Here is a 20,668-nt window from a genome sequence, read left to right as displayed (position 1 = left end):
AGGCTAGTCTAGTCAAGTTTAAAAAAGTTGAGAAAAGAAATTGATTCTGGTCAATAGTCTAAAAGTAAAATTTTCTGAAATGATTAAGAATTAACCCTAACCCCCCTAACCTTACATTTTTTGAAAAGCTTTTGTGCACCGAAACAATTAATGTAAAGAAAAAAATTTGACTTCGATGGGCGTCGAACCGATGTCCTCACGAACATAAGGCAAAAGACGAAACCACTGAACCAAACACGCTAACGAAAAAAGTTTGCATTCATACGGTATAAATACAAACTCTGCGAAGTAACAAAAAGTTCGTGGGAAAAAAAATTCGCCATCCGTGGCTCAATTGGCTAATGCTGGTCCCAAGGCGGTTTCAAAGTTGCTTAGTTTTGATGATGTTTGTTCATCAACGTTGAAAACGCTGACTCGCACGAATTGTCGTCGTAGGCTCCAGCTCGTGTCCGAGCATTGGTTTTATTTTCCAGTCGGATGTTGCTTTGGAGGCCTAGTTTACAGCGGAAAAGACGTGGGAAAAAGTCACATTGTATGGAGAGTTAGGAACGTGGTTGTATTAGCTTTTTTTCTAATATTCTATTTTTTTTTAAACCTTTTTTATCCTGCTTTTTTTTTGAAAAACTCCGTGCCTTCCCATGTTCTCTTCTTCCAGATTGACTTATCACTAGCAAGTTGTTCCCACTATTCTAGATCAATGTTTGCTGGGTTGAGGGAGGCTTTAACTGATCTTTGTAATTGCGTCATTGGTGAGACGATTCTCTCAACGAGTACCTAGCATTTGCCTTAGTTTCCTCTGCTGGAAATTTTCAAGACAAATACGTCAAAACACACGACCGGAGTGCGGTTAGGCCTACTGCTAAATCAGGTCATGGACTCATGGTAGATATTCCGCTCTAAGGTTAAACCAAAATGTGTGAAGGGTTTTTGCATAAAAATTATAAATTTCCACAAAATTTAAACTTTAAGTCAGAAGATATACCAGTAATTTCTTTCTGAGAGAAGTGCTCGGTTAGCTACTTTGTTTTTGCGTTGCAAATAGGTTTTGGATTCAATATAATTTGGTATTGTCCAATTCTGAAAAAAAAAAAACTTTTAAAAGTGTCAACAGATTTGACAGACGTTTAATAACCAAAGGTTAACGTTGGATTTCACAGCATTTTGTTAACGAAAAACTTTTCAGTAAATGAGAACACTTCAAAAGCATCATTTTCAACTTCTTTTTTCCAGACAGTTAATGTGTTGATGAACGCTTTATTCTAGATTTCAATGTAACTTAAAACAAATGTAAAAACAAATATGTTTTCTCTATGGAGGGACAAGTTAAGTTCGTTCAGTTTTTTAAGAACATCTGGTAAATAGCTTACTTTCAAGAACCAGATGTCATTACGAAAATAGTGGGCATAGTCTGCATTTTTTTCGGTAGAAAAATCACTACTTCAATTTTCAACACTAATAACCTTTTTAGCTTCAACTTTTGAAAGCCACCTTACTTCACATTACAATAAAAGGGTTTTGAAATCAGATTCCGTTTTACCATACCAATTTGCGAAAATACGCGTAGCCTACTGGCAGTGGCGCCGCCAGACCTTCAACAATGGGGGGGCAAAAAATTGACAGTGCAAGACAGTAGCGTAGTCAAAATTTTTGAAAGGGTGGGTGTTGACAGCCGGCGGGCGAAGCCTGATGGCGTGTTCGCCGAAGGCGACACTTAGCGGCGGGGGTCTGGGGGCTTCCCCCAGAAAATTTTGAAAAATTACCTTCAGTTTGGTGCATTCTGAGAGCATTTTCAACAAAATTGTGGGTATGAATATTTCTGTAAAATGGTGCTGTCCGGTAGCATAGCAAAAGGATAAGATCATGTTTTCTTCGGCATTTTTCGGAATTAAAGCTAAGTCTCTATGTTTTCTTGTCGCTAATTCCAGACTGAGATATTTGAATGTTTGGTATTGGCAAAACTCGCTCTTTTAATGCAGTTTCGTTTAAAATTAGGCAAAATTTGTTTTAGAGACATAGGTTGATTGCTTTTTTTTTGCGAGATTATTACAGTTTTATTATTTATCAATTTTCTCCTTGGTTGATTGAAAAAGCGATCTTATTCCGGTAAGTCACTAACTTTTATGCTCTGAAGTAGAGATGTAAAAAAACGTTTTTTTTTTGTTTTTAAAGAAAACGAGCTCGTTTTTTTTTGTTTTTTATTCGTTTTTTTTGTTTTTTTTTGTTTTTTTTACCTATTTTGACATTAAATGTCACAATATGCAGCAATTAGGGTAAACTCATTGCAATAGCGTCTCTTTCAACAAAGAAACAATCTCATAATTCGTATAACTTACTTTAAATCAGACTGACTATATGTCTGGTATAGGCCTATTTTTTCATTGCATTTTTGTAGATCCCAAGTCTCGACACACGAGCTATAAAGATTTCTCACCGTCTCAAATAGCAGTAACAGTGTCCTATGGTTGGCACATCTCAAGTATTGTCTGTAATTTGGTCGAGCCAGTTGTTAAATGCAGTACCACACTCGTGTACAGTTTTGAAGCCACCTGGGATTTTGGTTAATGGGCATGTTAGGACCAGGGCTTCATAGGTATAGGAGCAATAGAGAAATGACAATATCTCAAGAACCGCTCAACGTATTTGGATAATTTTTAGCTTTATACCCCATGTTTTCAGGGGTGGGCTATTTGTTTATGAACATTAAAACAAGTTATGGCAACTATTTTTTCAGATAAAAAAAAATTAACCTCTTGTCGTTATGCACCAATAAAACCATGATGCGTAACTTTAAAAAAAAAATTTTTTTTTAATCGGGTAGAGGAAAAATTGATGAAAAGTTTGGCAAAAGCAGTGTAGTGCTAAAGCCCCAACTTTTAGCCCAAATCACATTTAAATGTAGTGAAAGATGGAAAAATTTTGATGTTTTTTTATTTTCCCTGAAGAGGTTCAATACTCCATTGTGATGTCATAGTCATGTTTGTTTTCCCTTAATCACAAGATTGTGCTGTCATAGACATTTTTAAAAGAAGCATGGTTGCACTTATCTATCCAAATTAAACTACTGTAGTTTTCAGGACTTTGAGACTTTAGCACTTTTCTGTTTTTGCCAAACTTTTCATCCATCTTTCCTCTACCCAATAAAAAAAAAAAAAATTAAAGTTACGCATCATGGTTTTATTGGTGCGTAACGACAAGAGGTCAATTCTCACTCCTTTTTACTCCAGCGTAGTTCCCAAATAAAATAAGTTTTCATCTTTGATGTTTGTTTTGTATCTTTATCCAGCATTGCGGTAGCCTAATATGGGTAAAACTTTATTCTTGTCAGGAAAAGGTATTATGAGGCATTTATTCACTATGTGAACACTGCGAAAACTTCAAAAAAAACTTAGAAAACTTCAAGGTGATATACTCCGGAGGGATCAAGCGCAGGAAAGGTGTAGGCTTCATAATGAGGCATAATGTAGCAAAATCTATGATATTTTATGATCTAATATGTGAAAGAATTATTTGCATGAAAATAAACACACACCCTTTCAACACGTTGCTAATACAAGTATATGCACCAAATGAGGATGCAAGCGAGGAGAACAAAGATACTTTTTACGAAAATTTGAATGAAACAAAAAGAAAGTATAAAAAATCAACTGATCAACTGGTAGTACTGGGAGATTTTAACGCTAAAGTTGGTGATGTCACATATGAAAAAATCGTGGGCCCATTTGGACTTGGAACACTAAACGACAATGGAGAAAAACTGATAGACTGCTGTGAAATAAATGATCTGTTTATAGCAAACACATGGTTTGAACAAAAAGTAAACTCAAGGCATACGTGGAGATTGCCAGATGGAATCACAAAAAATCAAATAGACTACATTTTAATGAGTAAACGACACAGAAATGGGATGATCAATCCAAAGGTACGAACAAGTGCAGACTGCGATTCTAATCATAACGTGGTGGTGTGCAAAATAAAAAACAAATTGACAGCATTGATGAAGACAAAGAAACGTTCATTGTGGGATGTCAACAAGCTAAAGGACCCCAGACAACGGGAAAATTTTAGAGAAGAACTGGACAATAAACTCGCAAAGAAATGTTTAGAAACGGACTGGAATAAGATGAAAATTTGTATAAAAGAAGTTGCGGAAAACATATGCGGAAGGCATTTGTTAGAGAAAAAGCAACAGTGGATGACGGAAGAAACACTGAATAAAATGAAAGAAAGGCGAAATCTGAAAGGAACATTGCTTGTAAAAAACGCACTTCTGCACAAAAAACTAAACAAAAAGATCCGACAAATGTGTAGAAAAGCAAAAGAAGATTACTGGGAAAAAAGTGTAAAGAGTTGGAGCATTTAGATGACATGAGATCGCCAAAACTGTTCACCAAGCTAAAAGAAATGAAAGGTCAAACTCCAGCTGCAAAGATGGGGCTGATCGATAAAGATGGACAAGTAATACAAACTCAAGAAGGAATAACCAACAGATGGCAAGAATATGTGTCAGAACTATATGATGACGAACGAGAAAATATAGAAATTTCACCAGCAACATTTGAAGTTACAAAAATAATGGAACATGAAGTTAGAGATGTCATAGAAAGACTCCCAGATGGAAAATCAACTGGGATAGATGAAATTCCTGCGGAAGTTCTAAAACAACTGGGAGAAACGGAATTGCAGCACATGACGACACTAATAAACAAGATATACAATAGTGGTGAAATTCCGGATGACTTCACTAAGAGCATCTTGATCCCAATACCAAAAATAACAAAAACAATGAAATGTGAAGAACACAGGACTATAAGTCTGATTTCACACGCCAGCAAAATTCTGCTACACCTTATCAAAAAAAGGATAACCCCAATAATACAACAACAAATTGATGAAAATCAAGCGGGATATAAAAAAGGATCCGGAACAAGAAATGCAATCTTCCTTCTAAGAACAATTGGCGAACGGAGAATAGAAAAGGGAAAACACACTTACATTGCATACATAGATTACAGCAAAGCATTTGACAGGATAAAACATACCAAATTACTGCAATTGCTCGAAAAATTTAATGTCCCGTTCTTAGAAAGAAGACTTATAAAAAACATATATTTTAAACAAACAGCAGCAGTTCGAAGTGGTAGCAGTCTCACAGAATTTTTCCCGATATTCAAAGGAGTTCGGCAGGGATGCATACTCTCACCAATATTATTCAATTTGTACAGCGAAGCAATAATCAAGGAAACATTAACAACACTAAACAAAAACGGAGTAAAATTCAATGGTCAAATAGTATGCAACATACGATACGCAGATGACACTGTCATACTCGCCGACACAGAAGAAAAACTACAAGAAAGCATGGACAAAATCAATGAAATCAGTAAAAAATACGGAATGAAACTCAATTTGAAGAAAACAAAGACAATGCTCATCAAAAAAAGCAATGGAAATAATAAAATAAACATTAAGCTGGAAGGAGAACAATTGGATCAGGTCACCACATACACATACCTAGGGTCCCTCATTACACAAGATGGAAGATGCACCAATGATATAAAAAGAAGAATCGGTCAAGCAAAAGCGTCATTTTGGAAATGCAAGGAATTTTTAAGAGGAGAAATAAATTTACAATTAAAACTGAGACTTCTATCTTGTTACATCAAACCAGTCATGTCATATGGAAGTGAAAGATGGACCTACAGCAAAGAAATTCACAAAAACATTAATGCTTTTCAACTCTGGTGCTACAGAAGAATATTAAAAATATCATATAAAAAACACATTACAAGCGAAGCAATTAGGAAAAGAATTGGAGTGCAAGATACATGGGCAAACGACTTGGCAAAACAAAAGATGAAATTCGTGGGACATATTTTGAGAGGATCGGCAGGACAGCTACATCAATTGGTTATTGAAGGTATGGTGGAAGGAAAGAGGTGCAGGGGAAGAAGGAGACGAACATGGGGAGATAACGTGATACAGTGGGCTGATTTGTCAAGCATTGGAGAAACAAAAAGAGTAGCGGAAGAACGTGACTTGTGGAAGAAAGTGACAGCCAAGCTCCGGATCGGAGACGGCACGTGATGATGATGATGAACACTGCGAGCAGTGCTGAAAAACTCCACTTTAAAGGGAAACTTTCTTCATTCATGATTGGTAGTTACTAGCAATAGTTAACATGGGTGGTGGGCATTTGAAAGAAACATTAACCTAAACCTTTTTTGACAAATGCACTTACTTTTGACAGCAAAAAATATCAGTGATAAGATCTCTTGCATTATGTCACAAATGATCTGCAGGAAGCATCAATGACAAAGTGTCTAAGACCTTACAACACACGAAAAGAATACTTCTGTTTCAACATTTATAAAGCATAAATACATCGTTGTTAAGGTATCAGTTAAAAAACATGTTTAAACAAGCTATTGGCAATAGCTTGCATTAGTAAATTACCACAAACAAGGTAATGTGTGTTCTGAATACAGCCATCTTGTTTTTGCCAAAATTTTGTCAACCCATTGAGTGTGTACAAGAATAACCAGTAGGCCTACCGGTGTACTAACATCGTAGGCTACCTTCCATAAAGGGCACTTCCATAAAAGGAAAAAGAAATTAACTCATCTACATTATGTCATGTATCAAATTGCATTAATTCAATGTTTGTCAGGTCTACTGCCACAAACATGCCTGAGAATGAAAAAGAAAGTGAAACAACGTAGGCTATATAGGGCTATGCAAAAAACATATGCTGCTGCCAAGCACACACACTTAGGAATTTCAGCACACCAATTTACTAGTTTAATGTTTTTCAAGAGCACTATAATGAAACTAAGCTGCAAATTGTAAAAAATTTGCAACTTTTCCAGAAAAATATAAAAAAAAATAAATAAATGAAAAAAAAAACGCGTGTTTTTTTGGCCCAAGTTTTTTTGAAAAAAAACACGTTTTTTTTAAAAAAAACGGTTCGTTTTTTTTTGCATTTACAATTCTACTCTGAAGTCAACCCAAAGTTTAGAAAATGTAACGTCATAGAGGTCATACATCTTGATGAGTGTCAAACAAAAAGCTTTGAGACAATGAAGTTACTTTAGGCTATTTCTGATATATTCAAGTTTTGTATAACGAATAGCTGTTTAGATGTTAATCTAGATCGAACAAGCGATCTCAGCAGTTGCAGATTGCTTGCATCCTTGCACAGTTTGACGAGAAATTACATCATAGGCTAAAGCTTTTCTTATAAACAATGTAGGCTATTAACATCCGTAAATTCAATTTGAAAGGTTGAAACTCCCGATCCCCCTTCCCTTCGTTACGCCACTGGTGCAAGACAGTGGTATATTATTTAATTTCTTTTGTTTTCTACCAGGGCTGGAAAACATGTTTAGCTTCCCGGGAATCTGTTTTTAGAGAAAAAATTTTCCGCGGCTTACAATCACGATAATGAGAACCTTATATTTTATTGATCTCCGGAGTTGACGTAAACCTTAAAAGTCATGTCGACATATTCTTGATGCCCCCCTTATCGAAAATGGTTCTTTGTAATACCGCTTTGAAGGAGGATTACGACTATGAACAAATAAATAAATTTTAAACTTCATTTTGAATTAAAAAGACATGACGTAATGTCTTCCAACCTTAGTTAGATATTTTTTTATTACGTAACGTCTTGTAGGAATAAATTGAAAATCAGTATGATCACTCAAAATGAAAGCAATGGGACTACGAATCCTCACTAAACCAATCAATCAATGGTCTTGTTGCACCGAAGATGACAACCTTATATTTTACTGATCTCCGGAGCAGACGTAAACCTTAAGGCATAGATCTGTTGACTCAATGCAAACCCTTTGAAGGTTGGGGAGGGGGGCTGTCAATTCAACTTTTTTGTATCAACAGTTGTATCTCTAAAACCACTGAGGCTGCGACTACGAGATTTCTTGACTTTTCCTAATTTTTATTCACCTCTATTGAGCTGAAATTTTGAGCGAATAAAGGTTATAAATTGAAAGATATAAGGCATTTCTCAGCACATCATCTGAAATATTTCATATTCTGTTGTGAAACATTTTTCCACCAGCTGGATGAAAGTAGGCTAATTAATTTGGCCCATGTCTCGTTAATCCTAACTGTTTCACAGCGTGAAGGGCATTGGCTGTATGTAAAATAATGCAAAAAAAATAATCACAACATTACAATGCACGTTATTCATTACTCTACCAAAAAATAATGTGTAAATTCACACTACAAATTACACTCATAAGTGACTTCAACATTTCAACGTACTGTATATGAGCAGTTCTAAAATTCACATAGTTTTAATTTTCGGATATGCTCAGCGTGAATATTTTTACAAAGTGAATCCCAAATTTTGAAACCGTGCCAAAATAACAGAGATATCACTCCTAAAGCATAAGAATAATCGACAGCCCCTCCCCCAAACTGAGCAAGACTCCAGGAGCCCAACCTTCTAAGGGTTAAAAGTCATGTCGACTTATTCTTGATGCCCCCCTTATCGAAAATTATTCTTTGTAGTACCGCTTTGAAGGTGGATTACGACTATGAACAAAAGAATAAATTTTAAACTTCAATTTGTATCGAAAATACATGACGTAATGTCTTCCAACCTTATCACATTTTTTTCATTACGTAATATTTACCACCACCAAACCACTTTTGACGATCGAATTTGTTAATTTATTATTCGATAAAATGTTTAGATGATGTCACGTCATTACGCCTATTTGAGATATAATTTCATTCATGACGTCGTATGGATGAAAAACTTTTACAAGTTTTATACTCTGCTGAGATTAAAGAAGAAACATAAATGATAAATATTGGAGAAATTGAGTCTCCTTTACAACTTAAGAATCGAACAACTCAAAACTGCTGAAACAAAACGTTTTGTTTAAGTGAAAGAATCACTGCAAGCAACCAATGCCAAAATGCGCGCGGAAGAAGTCATGGGAGTGTGAGGTATCAAAAATTTAACAGGTTGTTATTTTTCTACATCAATGTGACGTTAGTTAAAACTTTAAAAAGTCTATATCTTTGCTTCTGTAGAAAATCTTTTTATCTACTGTACAATTTAGTCATCAAGGTTTTCCATACTTTTTTTAAAGAGAGAGCTTTTACCCCCCTCCCCCCCCCCCCCCCCCTTTGCAACTTGAGTTGACTTACTTGAGGTTGGGATCTAAATATTAAAAAATAATATTAATATGTTTTAATAAAAAAAAAATTAAAAAGATGATGCCCAAAACATTGGGGGGCAGCTGCCCCGCCTGCCCCCCCCCTGCCGGCGCCACTGCCTACTGGGTACGTTACTCTCAACGTGTTTGGTTACAGTTAATAACTTGCACACTTGCACAGAAGCGTTATGCAGTAGGCCTACTTTGAGTAAAAGTGGCACACTCTCTGCGACCCCTGAAATTCGTTACGCGACCCCTTGCGGGGTCGCGACCCCCAGTTTGGAAAGCCCTGGTGTAGGCTATATTACTTGCATATTTCAAACATGTACTATGTTCCTGTTACTGACAAATAAACCATTGACTGATTGATTGACAGTAATGTCAGATGTCACGCATGATAGCGCTACAAATATAAGTTATGTCACGCATGATTGCGTTACTGCTTTGGCACTGAGGAATACTTTAAATTACCCAGTTTGTTTGCTTTGATTCTGTCTGGTGTAGACTTTATGTGCAAAAAATTCTACAGCTCCAGAACCTGTCATCAAAGCAAACAAACCACGTGAAGTAAAGCGTAAAGTCAGGTGACAATGACGTCGCTTGCGTATCTTGCAATGATAACTTCAAGCGGCTTTGATTGCTTTGAAGCTGTTTTAAGCAGGGCTTTTACTTGCGAGGAAATTTCCTCATTTGAGGAAACCTGGTTTTAAAATTGATGCAGGAGGAAATTCATGAGGAAATAAACAAAAGTGAGAAAATGCTCAAAAATGAGAAAATCAGATTGAAGGAAATAAGAAAATTATAACAAAAAACAAAATCCTTGTCATTTAGGATTGCTAGAAATACATTACTTCTGTAGATCATTAATCGGTCTACTTGTAAACGAAAAACTTCATGTTTAGTTTCCCGATTGGCATTTGTTTGACGTTTTTTTTTTTGGTCTTCATAGTTTAAGTCCTTGCGGCTTTCTACTGTAGATAGGCTACTGTAACTCGAGTGAGATTTCGGCATTGGCGATGTCACAGAGCACCAGAGATCTTTCGGTTGGGTGGTCGGTAATCTAATCCTATTTCAGCTGGTCAGGTTTAACTTTAAACTGGTATTCGTTGTATTGCATTGCAAAAGCTTTAGCCTAACTGGTTTTGAATGTTTAACATGGCATATAAAATTGAGATATTTATTGGATTCATGATGTGTTTCAAACCTCATTTTTTTGCAAAACAGCTCAAACAATTATCAGCTAAGTAAAGCTCAGATTGCAAGAAAAGTTATAAAACCTAAGGCAAATTTGCAAAAATTTTTCTGGGAGAGCATGCCCCCAGACCCCCCTACACTGGCCATGACCCTCCCTTCATTGCATGCGTAGTAAAATCAACCAGGATACGCCACTGGGTTTAGCCATGTCAGTCTCCATTTTTGTCAATTTTTTTTTGTCAACCTTCAGTTCACCATGTATCACATTTCTGTAAGCTACAAAGTACGCTAATCTTATTTTTTTAATTGTTATACAACGGTGTTTTATTAGCATGCTCATTGTTGAATCGTCGTCGTCGTGTGAGCCTCTGGAGCTGAGGGTCTATCCTTTTACCACCCCACATTCACGATGTTCCCGGACTACACTGGAAAGGCTACTAGAGAGCAGCCAGTCCTCTTGAAAATCCTTCAAGAAAACCCTGCGTAGCCTACGCCACTGACCATGGGCTCCGTTAGAAGGGGGGGGGGGGGGGGCGGGAAGTGATTACCCCCCCCCCCCCACACACACACCCACACACTAATGTAGAGATAAAAATTTTATTTTTAATATTTTTTTTACTTTTGTGCTTTATTTTTATTTTTTTATTTTGTTGCACAACTTTTGAGTTTTTTGCTTGGTAACTACGACTCGCAAGACAACGCCAAACTATGTATCCTGTCAAAAATATACGCATCACAATGCGCTATGAATGATGTCATACTTTCTCACTGCTACAAACTGTTTAATTTCGCTTTTACCACTCACAAACGAAATCCATACAGTTGCACTGTTTCAATGTCTTTCGGCGTTGAATCGTTGTAACTCGGCGGCTTTTTTCGAGGAGATAGTTTCTCTTCGCCTTTGTTTGAACCATGCGGGGTTTGATGGTTGCCATGCCATGCGATTTTGCTTATGGCGAGACGATGGGTGGCTTTTAAAATTGATTGCAAGGGATAGCTGAGCCAAGGGACGGCTATTTGCTGAGTCAAGTAAAATTCCTATTTATTTTTAAATAATATTATTATTTGTAAAATTCCATTTTTTATTTAGTGTTATTTCTTACAAGACGCAGATGGTAGGCCTTCCTGTAGTATCGATCACGATGTCTCTCCATTTTCAGTTGTTGTAAAAGTTAATGCATTTTTTCTGAGTTGAATGTAGGCCTGGCTTTAACCTTAACGCTTTTGATCTTTTAGATCTAACCTTTTAGCGGCGTCTGGAGTGCAAAATTTGGAGGACTTGAGCCAAGGAAGAATACTGAAAGGGATTTTTGCGTACGTCCCCTCTTCCAGTTAAAATTGTCTCAAAACTTCAAAAAATGTGGCAAATGATAAAGAGCTTTTGCTCGCGATTTCAGATTCGTTGAAATAATTTTTTGATTTAAATCGTGCTGAAAAGCAAAAACTTTGCGCCTTCGGCGCGAAACATGTCGCTAAGACGCTGTATAAGAAACTGAAGCTTTCAGTAATGCGAAGGGGGTCTGGGAGGCGACCTCTCAGACATATACGTGATGCGATAATCCAATAAGCCCCTGTCTATGTCAAAACATCGTTCCCGTCTCTGCTTAAGTTACCCCCCACTCTCGGAAAGTGTCCGGAGCCCCTGCCACTGACCATATGTCTGGACAATTAATTTTATTTCAAACACCTCTCAGAAAGCAAAGCTGGATCAGATCCAGATCTTGAAAATCTTGAATCCGTACTTCTCTGCTAGTTACTTTTAAGTTAGTGTCAAAACATATCGTAGTTTTGGGCGCGTTTTAGAGTTCTCTCGCAGATTTTCTTGTAACATACAGCAGATATTGCGTAAATTCTTTGTCTTACTAAGGTCATCTTTGGATATTTTATCTTGTCATCGAGCGTGGTGGCATTTCAAACTCTAGTGCAGTGGTTCTTACTTTTTTCCTTGTTGGCACTATACTTTGAAATCACCAACCAGTTTTCGCACCCCTTCTGGAATGACTCAAGATTAATGTTCTTTACATGTGTAAATAACAAAACCATCGTTTCTTTAGGCCTGACCTTTATTCACATAGGCTAACTGACAATGCAATAACACAATATGATGCTTTCCTCATACGTGAGATCTGAATATTGTGTTTTTTTATGTTTTGTGCCACTATCTCTACGATTTAACGTCTGTTTTCTGTATTGCGAGGGTTGGTGGCTAACGATATTTTTTCTGTTTTATGTCGTTTCTGCATGCCACCGTATTTCGGGTCGACCAAGACGAAATCCGCCAACAGCAAATCTTTTCCAACGCATCCTCGAGGAATAATCCTCCACGTAGTCTAGCCAACGCTTCTTAGGAAGTCCTCAAGGCAAGGGTTGTTTCTATGGACGTTAAATGACTGAATTTTTTTGTCCACGCGACTTCTTTAATGCGTTTCACGTTTCCGTACCAACGTAGCCTTCTTCATCTCATGACATTTCCAAGCATACCAAGCCTGGATCTTAGGTCTTTCATCGTCACCTGGTCAGAAAGGCACTTGGAACAGATCATGGCATTATAATTGCAACTCAGCCGATTTCACTTTTCGACATGTGATGGGTCAGCTCTCACTTGCATGCAGTATAACGCACCTCACACACATATCATGCACGTGACCTCGACTACCGAAGGGAATATCCTTGTCCACAAGGATAGTAATGACCTCACGGAAACTCTTCCAAGCCAATTGCACCTTCACTGCGACGGCATCCATACAACCTCCCAATTTTCCAAGATAACAAAAAGCATGCACGACATAGAATTCTGCGTTTTCGCTTGTCAGTAGTTGGTTCCGAAACTACCTTTATTTTTTCACCATACGGTACCTAAATACTTCTGTTATTTTCTGTTAATGATGACGTCAATGATGATGTGTTGGTGCTTAGTGCCACTCTCTTGTCAAGGATCCAATCAATTTTTGTTTTTGATTGAATTACTAGGTTTAATCATAATTATTCCTTTATGATTAAAACCTACCGATTAAGCATCCCCGCACCCCTGAACAGCTCTCGGTATTTTCCTTTTGTTAGTTTTGTTACTGTATTTCTTTTTCACAATATCATTTCTTTTGCATTCTGACAAAGAAAAATAAATTGAATTGAATTGAATGGTGTATGGGCAGCTGTGTTAACAACTTCTTTATGGATCAGAATGTTGAGTGGTGCCTCTTATTTTGACCAGTGCTGTGCCAGATTCATTCTGAATCAACTGGATTAAGCATGGCCCAGACACTCGTCCCCTAACAGGCATCTACTTCCTCACACGGCTCTGGCGGCTGTACCTGACAATCACATGACTTTTTAGCCATAAAATCTGCAAATGACATGACTGACAAATGACATGCAAATTACATGACTGATCGGCAAATGACATGACAAAAATTTGTAGTTTAGAGTCTAAACTACAAATTTTTGTTACAAAGTATTACAGCCATAGGTTGTTTGCCAAAATATATCAACCTGGTCTTTGATTAACAAATGTGTACATTAGCAGCATGTGTAGGCTACCTGTAGTGTGTGCTTAATCTAAAGCAACAATAGGTCAGTACAGACAATACTTTGTGACCTATTTTATATGTTTATTGTGAACTTTGGTTCAATACCAGTATCCTATATGTCACAATTGATTGATTATTATATGATAATTCATTTATTATTTTTACTATGCTAATTATTCTACTGATGTATAGACCCCATTGAAACAGAACTACTCCATCGGAGCCTATGATTCTAAACACAAGGATAAACTTTGTGCAATGGTGATTGTATCTCATTGTCAGCCCTTTCTACAAACCAAAGACACTTTTTTAATAGAAGAGAAAAAACCTACAGAAGATTCCGCTGGTTCTCAGCTGCGTCGGGTAACTAAAATACTTCAGTAATTTAAACCTTCTACACTCTACAGGGATGTGAAATTGCTAGAATTAGGCTTCCAGAATGCCCTTGTTCTGTTAGAAGATAAGAGTGTTTACAATCAATTCGTTTTCTTTGAAATGATACAAATTTTTTCCCAATGTTGTAGATGTGGGTTCGTAGCTTTGGCATTTGATAATGTACTTTTATCCTATCTCATTTTCCAATGTATCTATACAGTCTTCCTGCGCTATTAATTAATAGTACAGGTTCATACAACTACTTTGCACCTAAAACGTGAATGTATAAGCTCACCTTGGTGATGTGTGTTAAATGTGGTTAAATCTTGAACAATTGAGCATCCTTCCCAAGGCAAAAAGTTGTCTCTTGTTCGCAGTTGGTGTATTCTAGTACTACTGTAGTAAGTGTAGTATGTTCTCCGCTGTGCTCTGATCGCCAGGAAGTATACCATATAATTTAATTTTTTTCTTACTTATTTTGTCAGCTTCGTTCACGATTTGATGCTGTCCTGTCTGCTTTTTTAACGTTGTTGGTATTTTCATGTATAATACTGTTTTCACTGTACTAGGCTAATGAGTTCATGAGCTTGATTTCCAATTTATTTAAGCAACAAAGATTTTTACGGACTGTTTTATTTTTTCAGTTTTTAGAAAAAGTTGGTGAAGGTCTCAGAGAGCACATTGGCACATCTAATTATCTAATGATTGAAATGGTAGCAGTGGACGATGGCTATCTTAACATGGGCCTCATGTCTCTTTTATTGGAAAGGTAAATAATAACGGCCGAGAAGATGATTGAAAGTACATACCTGCTGTGTACGAGAGACAGCTAAAACTTAGCTTGGCGTGTTGTGACCATAAACGGACCGTTTTGACCCGTTTCCTTGATTGCGCAGGTAAGCTAGAAAATGGGCAACGTGGCGTAGTAAAGGTGCCGTCTAATTCAATTATAAGTAAACTTGGAGGTAATCAGGTAAATTTGTTGGAATATTATTAATATGGACATAGGAAGCTTTGGGGTTCACCTTACCACTTTACACACTTTATCATAGAACCGGTTTCGACATCAGACATCGAAAATTAGACTCCACAACCCTATTTGCGACTGTGCGATCACAAATAATAACCTTCATGATGAGTCATCTCGATTTTCACATAGTCATATTTTTAGACTTAGGTTTATTGCAAAAGACAACAGCATTCGGTACATCTCAAGTGTATCTTCATCATACTACGCGCAACGTATGAATGTCAAGTTTGGATGCAAAGAACTTAAAGAAGTCAAATACAAAGACTACGTCGATAAAGTTACTGGAAAGATGCCTTTCAAAAATCCTCCATCACCACATACTTCTTGTAAACTGATGTGTTTGGATCTTGATGAACTTGAAACGTAAAAGTTTAAAATATCTACTGTATTGTATTCAAAGTTCATATAAATGCCTCTTCCGTTTTATGCATGTTTCATCGTATTAGGTTGAAGGTACTTATTTATAGAGATTGTATATATCTTTTTTTTTCAATAACTAGGGAAACGACTGTGTAATTTCAACCAATTAAAGGGATACTAAAGGAAAATCCTGACTTGGCAATTGTACACGTTCTTTGTGTTTAACATGCTACCATAAAACAATTTTCAATAAAATTTTGCCCCATTGCGGTCTGATCAGCATTCCGCGCGTACTTTTGTCGGAGCTTTCAAAACGGGAATGGGCGTGAGCAGCGAAGCGTGCGACTGTAAGTCTACGTCACTATAGACTAGCAATCAGCTGATCGAGCAATAGTTGTTACTGCGGGCGATTTAACTGTATACTATGTATGTATGCCGTATGTACATCAAAACATCAGATTTCAACATCAAAACATCAGACAGTTTGCTCAAAACATCAGATCTGATGTTAAAACATCAAATGTAGTAACGTGGATTTTGTAATTGCTGTCGATAGTGACGTATTCTCGAGCAGTGTTTCCACTTTTTGGTCATTTAAAAAAAATTAAAAATAAATGAAACATTGGACTTTGGGCCTTGCCAGTGCCATTGAAAACAAATTTTTTTGAAATGTATTCTTGAATGTGCAGTTTACGGTCACTTTACGCATTTTAATGCTTAATTTCCGGTTTGAAAATTTCACTTAGTATGCATGCCTTTAAAGAAGGTGGACTGTATAAACTAGTGAAAAGGTAGATGCTGATCCTACGTTGGTTAAACTGCATTTTTTCGTAAATTCCCCACTTGAAGTAGTTCCCGTTGGCTATTCTTGATACATCGATGCTGTGTATTGTGTGCTGTCTGTGTTCGACTCCCGGCCGAGAGAATGGAACTGGCTACTCTTGCTGTCATTAGTAGGCCTAGCCTACCCAAGAGTGAAACTAATAGGCTATAAACTGAAGTTGTTAAATGATTCATTTTTGTGCTATATTGTGAACCTTACGTGGACTAATACTTTCAGAGATAGAAACACTTCGGTCAAATGTTCATGAAGATTGATGCGTTAATTAGATGCAAAATGGTTCACCTATAGCTTACAATATTTTATACAGTGAACTCAATTCTTATCGTGCAATATTTTGAAATACAGTCGAGTTTGTCGTTGTTGACTTTGTAAGTTGATTGACTTTATTCTGATATACAAAGAAACTAACCAATGCAATAAGCAATGATGAATGTTTGTTTGTTTTTCATATCTTTATCATGCATTGCGGTAAAGCGGACTTGAGCGCTATGCATCGGTGTACGCCTTCCGACGTACACCTGACCCACGCTGCAGCCGACGGCAATGTCTGTTTCCGGTTGTCTACCAGGGATGGAGGAACCATTTTAAAAGTAGGTGGGCCCAAAAGCGTAGCAGTCAAAGTTAATCAAACTTCTGGGGGTTCATGATTGCTTTTTGTGCCAACCAGCGAAAAATTTCCGTTTTGAGGCCCGATTTGGCCAAACAAAATACAAAATTTTTAAATTGCTCTATAGCACTCTACAAAATATGGCGATGTACACACAAATAAAAAGGCAAAATACACACACAGTTATAGGCTAATACCAACCTGAGAGAAATAATCTGCAGCATTATACAGTAGGCCTACGTGCATGCACTGCATAATATGTAATGCTATCATTGTTTTAACCTTAGAGAACAATTAGATTGATTTATAGATTACTCCACCAATCACACGCAACCCCACCCACATGTGCTGCCCATCAACAGTTGGGCTCAAGCTCAACAGAAAAGTTTGAAGATTAGATTTCATCATTCACAGGCCAACAAAAATTTTTTTCAATAAGCACGGCATGTGAGAGTAATTTTAGGGTATTTCGAGGCCCCTGATTCCGAAAATGCACTTGCTTTTTTTTCAAATTGGCTCTAATTTTTGAGATACAGCAAAAACATTTTTTTTGCAATTTTGAGCCCCTATAGATTTAACGTCGTGTCGTTTATTACATAGACAAAACTGAAAGTAATCCCAGGCACATTTCTGAGTTTTATAAACGCTGTTTGGAACCAACCACGTTGAATACAACCCAAACAAACGGCTATTTAACGTTTACTGGCCTAGTAACAATCAAAATACGACGTGAAGCAAGCCTTAAGATACAATATTAAGATGTAGAATATATAACTTGTGCTTTGCGTTAATATATTTGTTGACTTCAACAATAGGCCTATCAGACTTACTAACTAAGCTACTAAGTACAAACAACAAAATACATAGGCTACATTGTTTTGCTTAACAAACTAGACGAATAAGCAAAACAAAGCCATCGATGAACGAAAGCAATTCTTTATTACGGTAGGCCTGCTATAGCCTACTGAGCAACACCCATCAAGGTACGAAGGCCATTTACCGTATATAATTACAGAATACAAAGTTGTGTTCTTCAATAAAGTACCTGCTTAAAACTTTATCCTTGTTTCGGAAGAACGTAATCTTGGTTCGAAATTCAATTCCTGGTAGTTTCGAAAATTCGAAAAAACTAAGTGCATTTTTGGAATCAGGGGCCCTGAAATACTTTAAATTGACTCTCACCTTTTGTGCCAAAATTTTTTTGTTGGCCTGTGTAATCAAACTAGTGTGTATGAGTGAAGAGCTTTTTTTAAAACTCCTTCTCTAATTTGCCGTTTTCGCTACCTTTTCAAAGAAATTTGGCTTTCAAAAGTGGGTGGGCCAGGCCCACCCAGAAAATAAAGTAGGTGGGCCCAGGCCCACGTGGTTCCTCCATCCCTGTTGTCTACTCTACTTATGACTTAAATTTGGTACTACCCATTACTCGAAATCGATCACTGGGTAGAGGCAATTATCGTAAAGTTTCTTGCCCAGAGAAACAACAGCAAGTGCGGGTGGCTGGAGTCGAACATACAGGCTCTCGACTGCAAGCCCAACGCGCTAAACACTCGGCCACTGCTGCCGACTGAATGAATATAATTTGGTAAGGCCACCAAACCTAATCCCGGTAGTTCAAACAAGCAGATGCATTAGTTGAAAGAAGCAGTCGTCTTTTCATGTGTCGAAAACTCGAAAGTATTGTGTGCAATTAAAAAAGCAATTATTTGTATGGCTGAAAAAGTCTTCTAAAAATTGAAGGGCTTAGAGGCAAACCGGTCTAACCCCAAAAATGTCAAATTTGATTTAAAGATGCCATTCAACAGATATCGATATTATCTGTTTATGCTATAACGGTCTAACCGTTATCACGTGTATGTGAAGGCGAAATGAGCAGACTAATTTCAAGCTCTTCGTTTTTTTTCATATTTGCTAGAGCCAAAGTGGTCTAAGCCATAATTTTTTCCCTGCGCTTGAGCCAAAGCGGTCTAAGCTACAATTTTTCCCCTGCGCTTGAGCCAAAGCAGCTGCTGTGCAAATGCTTCAGGGTTGTCAGTTGTCATTATTTGCAAATTTGGCTATTTTCAATATTTTTTCAATAATTTCATGCATACAGCGATTCCTGTGGTGGCCAAAACAGAAATATTAATATTGTTCTTTTGTGGAGTTATGGAGTAGCTAGACTTGGTATTGAAGAAGTCAATCACAAATTCATGGTTTCTGGCCATAGTTATCTTCCGAACGATAGTGACTTTGCAAAAGTAGAAACCGCGAAAAAGCGTCATGAGAATGTTTACATTCCGCAGCAGTGGATGGACATTGTTGCAGAGGCAAACAGGAAAAAACCTTTCAACGTTATTCCCATGTCTTCAGAAGACTTTATTGGTGTGAGTGATTGCAAAAAAGAACTGGTGATCAGAAAAAGGGATACTGGTGGCAGAAAGGTAGAGTGGTTAAAAATTCAATGGATCAGACTTGTCAGTGAATCACCAAGTTTAATGTATTTCAAGTACAACTTGACTGATATTACTGAATGGAATGTATTGGATTTGGCAAAGCATCAAAATCGTGGTCGACCAGCCAATGGTGTGGCAGTTCTCAATCGTCTTCATGATCAGCCTGTGCTGATTAACCCGTTAAAACTAAAAGATATCAACGATTTGTTGGATTATGTTCCTCCTGTCTATCACGATTTCTATAAGAACTTGCGTAGTTCTGCGGATCAGGATCTTGATGAGATGCTACCAGACGAAGCAGATCATGAAAACGAAAATGATTAGAGGAAAGTTGTGTGAGTTAATGATATCCCAAAAGTTTTTCACAATAGAACTGCTTTTATTCCTTAAAAGCATTGACACTTTCTTTTGGTAAAGTTTTTCTGCCAAACCTAAATATTCTTTAGCCCTTAAAAGATCCAACTGTAGGTAGAACTCCCAAAATTGTAACTTACAATGTATGCTACAATGGTCTAACAGCATTTTTGTAGTTTGTATTGTTATGTTACAATGTGTGCCACAATGGTCTAACCGTATTTTTGTATTTTGTTCAGTAGTTATTGCGATTTTTTGAAACATTCAGTGGATAACAGATGAGGCTTGTCACAATATCTAATAAACTTGCAAGCATTGTTGTGTGTATTGTTTGTCGATTTTTTGGTACTCAAAATACTTCAATTGCGATTTACTCAAAATAATGTTTTTGTGGTTTAGACCGGTCTGCTTCTAAGCCCTTCAATTGTTGGTAGGCCTATTAGATTTTTTCTTTTATGATGCCAGGGATATCTGTATGATGCTACCACAATATGGAATAAGAAAAGAGACAGCATTTAGTTGAATCCGTTCGTTTCTAAGTTATATCTACTAGAATTGTGACAGTTCTGTTTATAATTAGACTGCAAAGTAGAATACTAGTGTAATTCAATCAGACTTTTCATGAACTGTGAGCAGGGACTTTGAGGTCTGATGCAGGGCATTGTTAACGTGTCCCCCCGGCCGGTAGGCCACGGCTCATTTTATTCTGTACAAGTGTATAATGTTTTTTGAGTAAGCTTATTTAATATAGAAAAAA

The 20,668-nt window shown here is 37.1% G+C and overlaps 2 protein-coding genes across 3 annotated transcripts; both read left to right on the top strand.

Moving 5' to 3' along the window:
• Nucleotides 1-2,086: 2,086 nt before the first annotated feature.
• Nucleotides 2,087-16,912, top strand: LOC145775827 (uncharacterized). 2 transcript variants are annotated; one of them, XM_082587203.1, is made up of 5 exons: nt 2,087-2,103; nt 11,619-11,696; nt 14,102-14,272; nt 14,929-15,053; nt 15,456-16,912. In XM_082587203.1, exons 3-5 carry the CDS (start codon nt 14,168-14,170, stop codon nt 15,679-15,681), a joined length of 456 nt encoding a protein of 151 aa, XP_082443329.1. In that variant the 5' UTR covers nt 2,087-2,103; nt 11,619-11,696; nt 14,102-14,167; the 3' UTR covers nt 15,682-16,912. The 2 variants fall into 2 exon arrangements, with proteins under 2 accessions (XP_082443329.1, XP_082443330.1); XM_082587204.1 differs by lacking the exons at nt 2,087-2,103; nt 11,619-11,696 and having other exon boundaries at nt 14,087-14,272.
• On the top strand, nt 3,449-4,360 carry LOC145776034 (protein CFDP2-like). The gene has a single exon (XM_082587442.1). It carries the CDS (start codon nt 3,449-3,451, stop codon nt 4,358-4,360), a length of 912 nt encoding a protein of 303 aa, XP_082443568.1.
• Nucleotides 16,913-20,668: the final 3,756 nt, after the last annotated feature.

This window comes from Aplidium turbinatum, chromosome 8 (genome assembly GCF_918807975.1).
Source record: "Aplidium turbinatum chromosome 8, kaAplTurb1.1, whole genome shotgun sequence".
NCBI classification, from domain to species: domain Eukaryota; kingdom Metazoa; phylum Chordata; class Ascidiacea; order Aplousobranchia; family Polyclinidae; genus Aplidium; species Aplidium turbinatum.
The sequence above is the reverse complement of the archived record's forward strand: the minus strand, read 5'-3'. Positions and strand labels throughout refer to the sequence as shown.

What these genes read in the sequence shown, in the direction of transcription:
- LOC145776034 (XM_082587442.1), top strand. Translation starts at nt 3,449, where the DNA reads ATGAGGCATAATGTAGCAAAATCTATGATATTTTATGATCTAATATGT.
- LOC145775827 (XM_082587203.1), top strand. Translation starts at nt 14,168, where the DNA reads ATGGTGATTGTATCTCATTGTCAGCCCTTTCTACAAACCAAAGACACT. An exon ending in CTGGTTCTCAGCTGCGTCGG is followed by an intron (nt 14,273 to 14,928) that starts GTAACTAAAATA and finishes TTATTTTTTCAG; the next exon opens with TTTTTAGAAAAAGTTGGTGA. An exon ending in ATGTCTCTTTTATTGGAAAG is followed by an intron (nt 15,054 to 15,455) that starts GTAAATAATAAC and finishes TCATATTTTTAG; the next exon opens with ACTTAGGTTTATTGCAAAAG.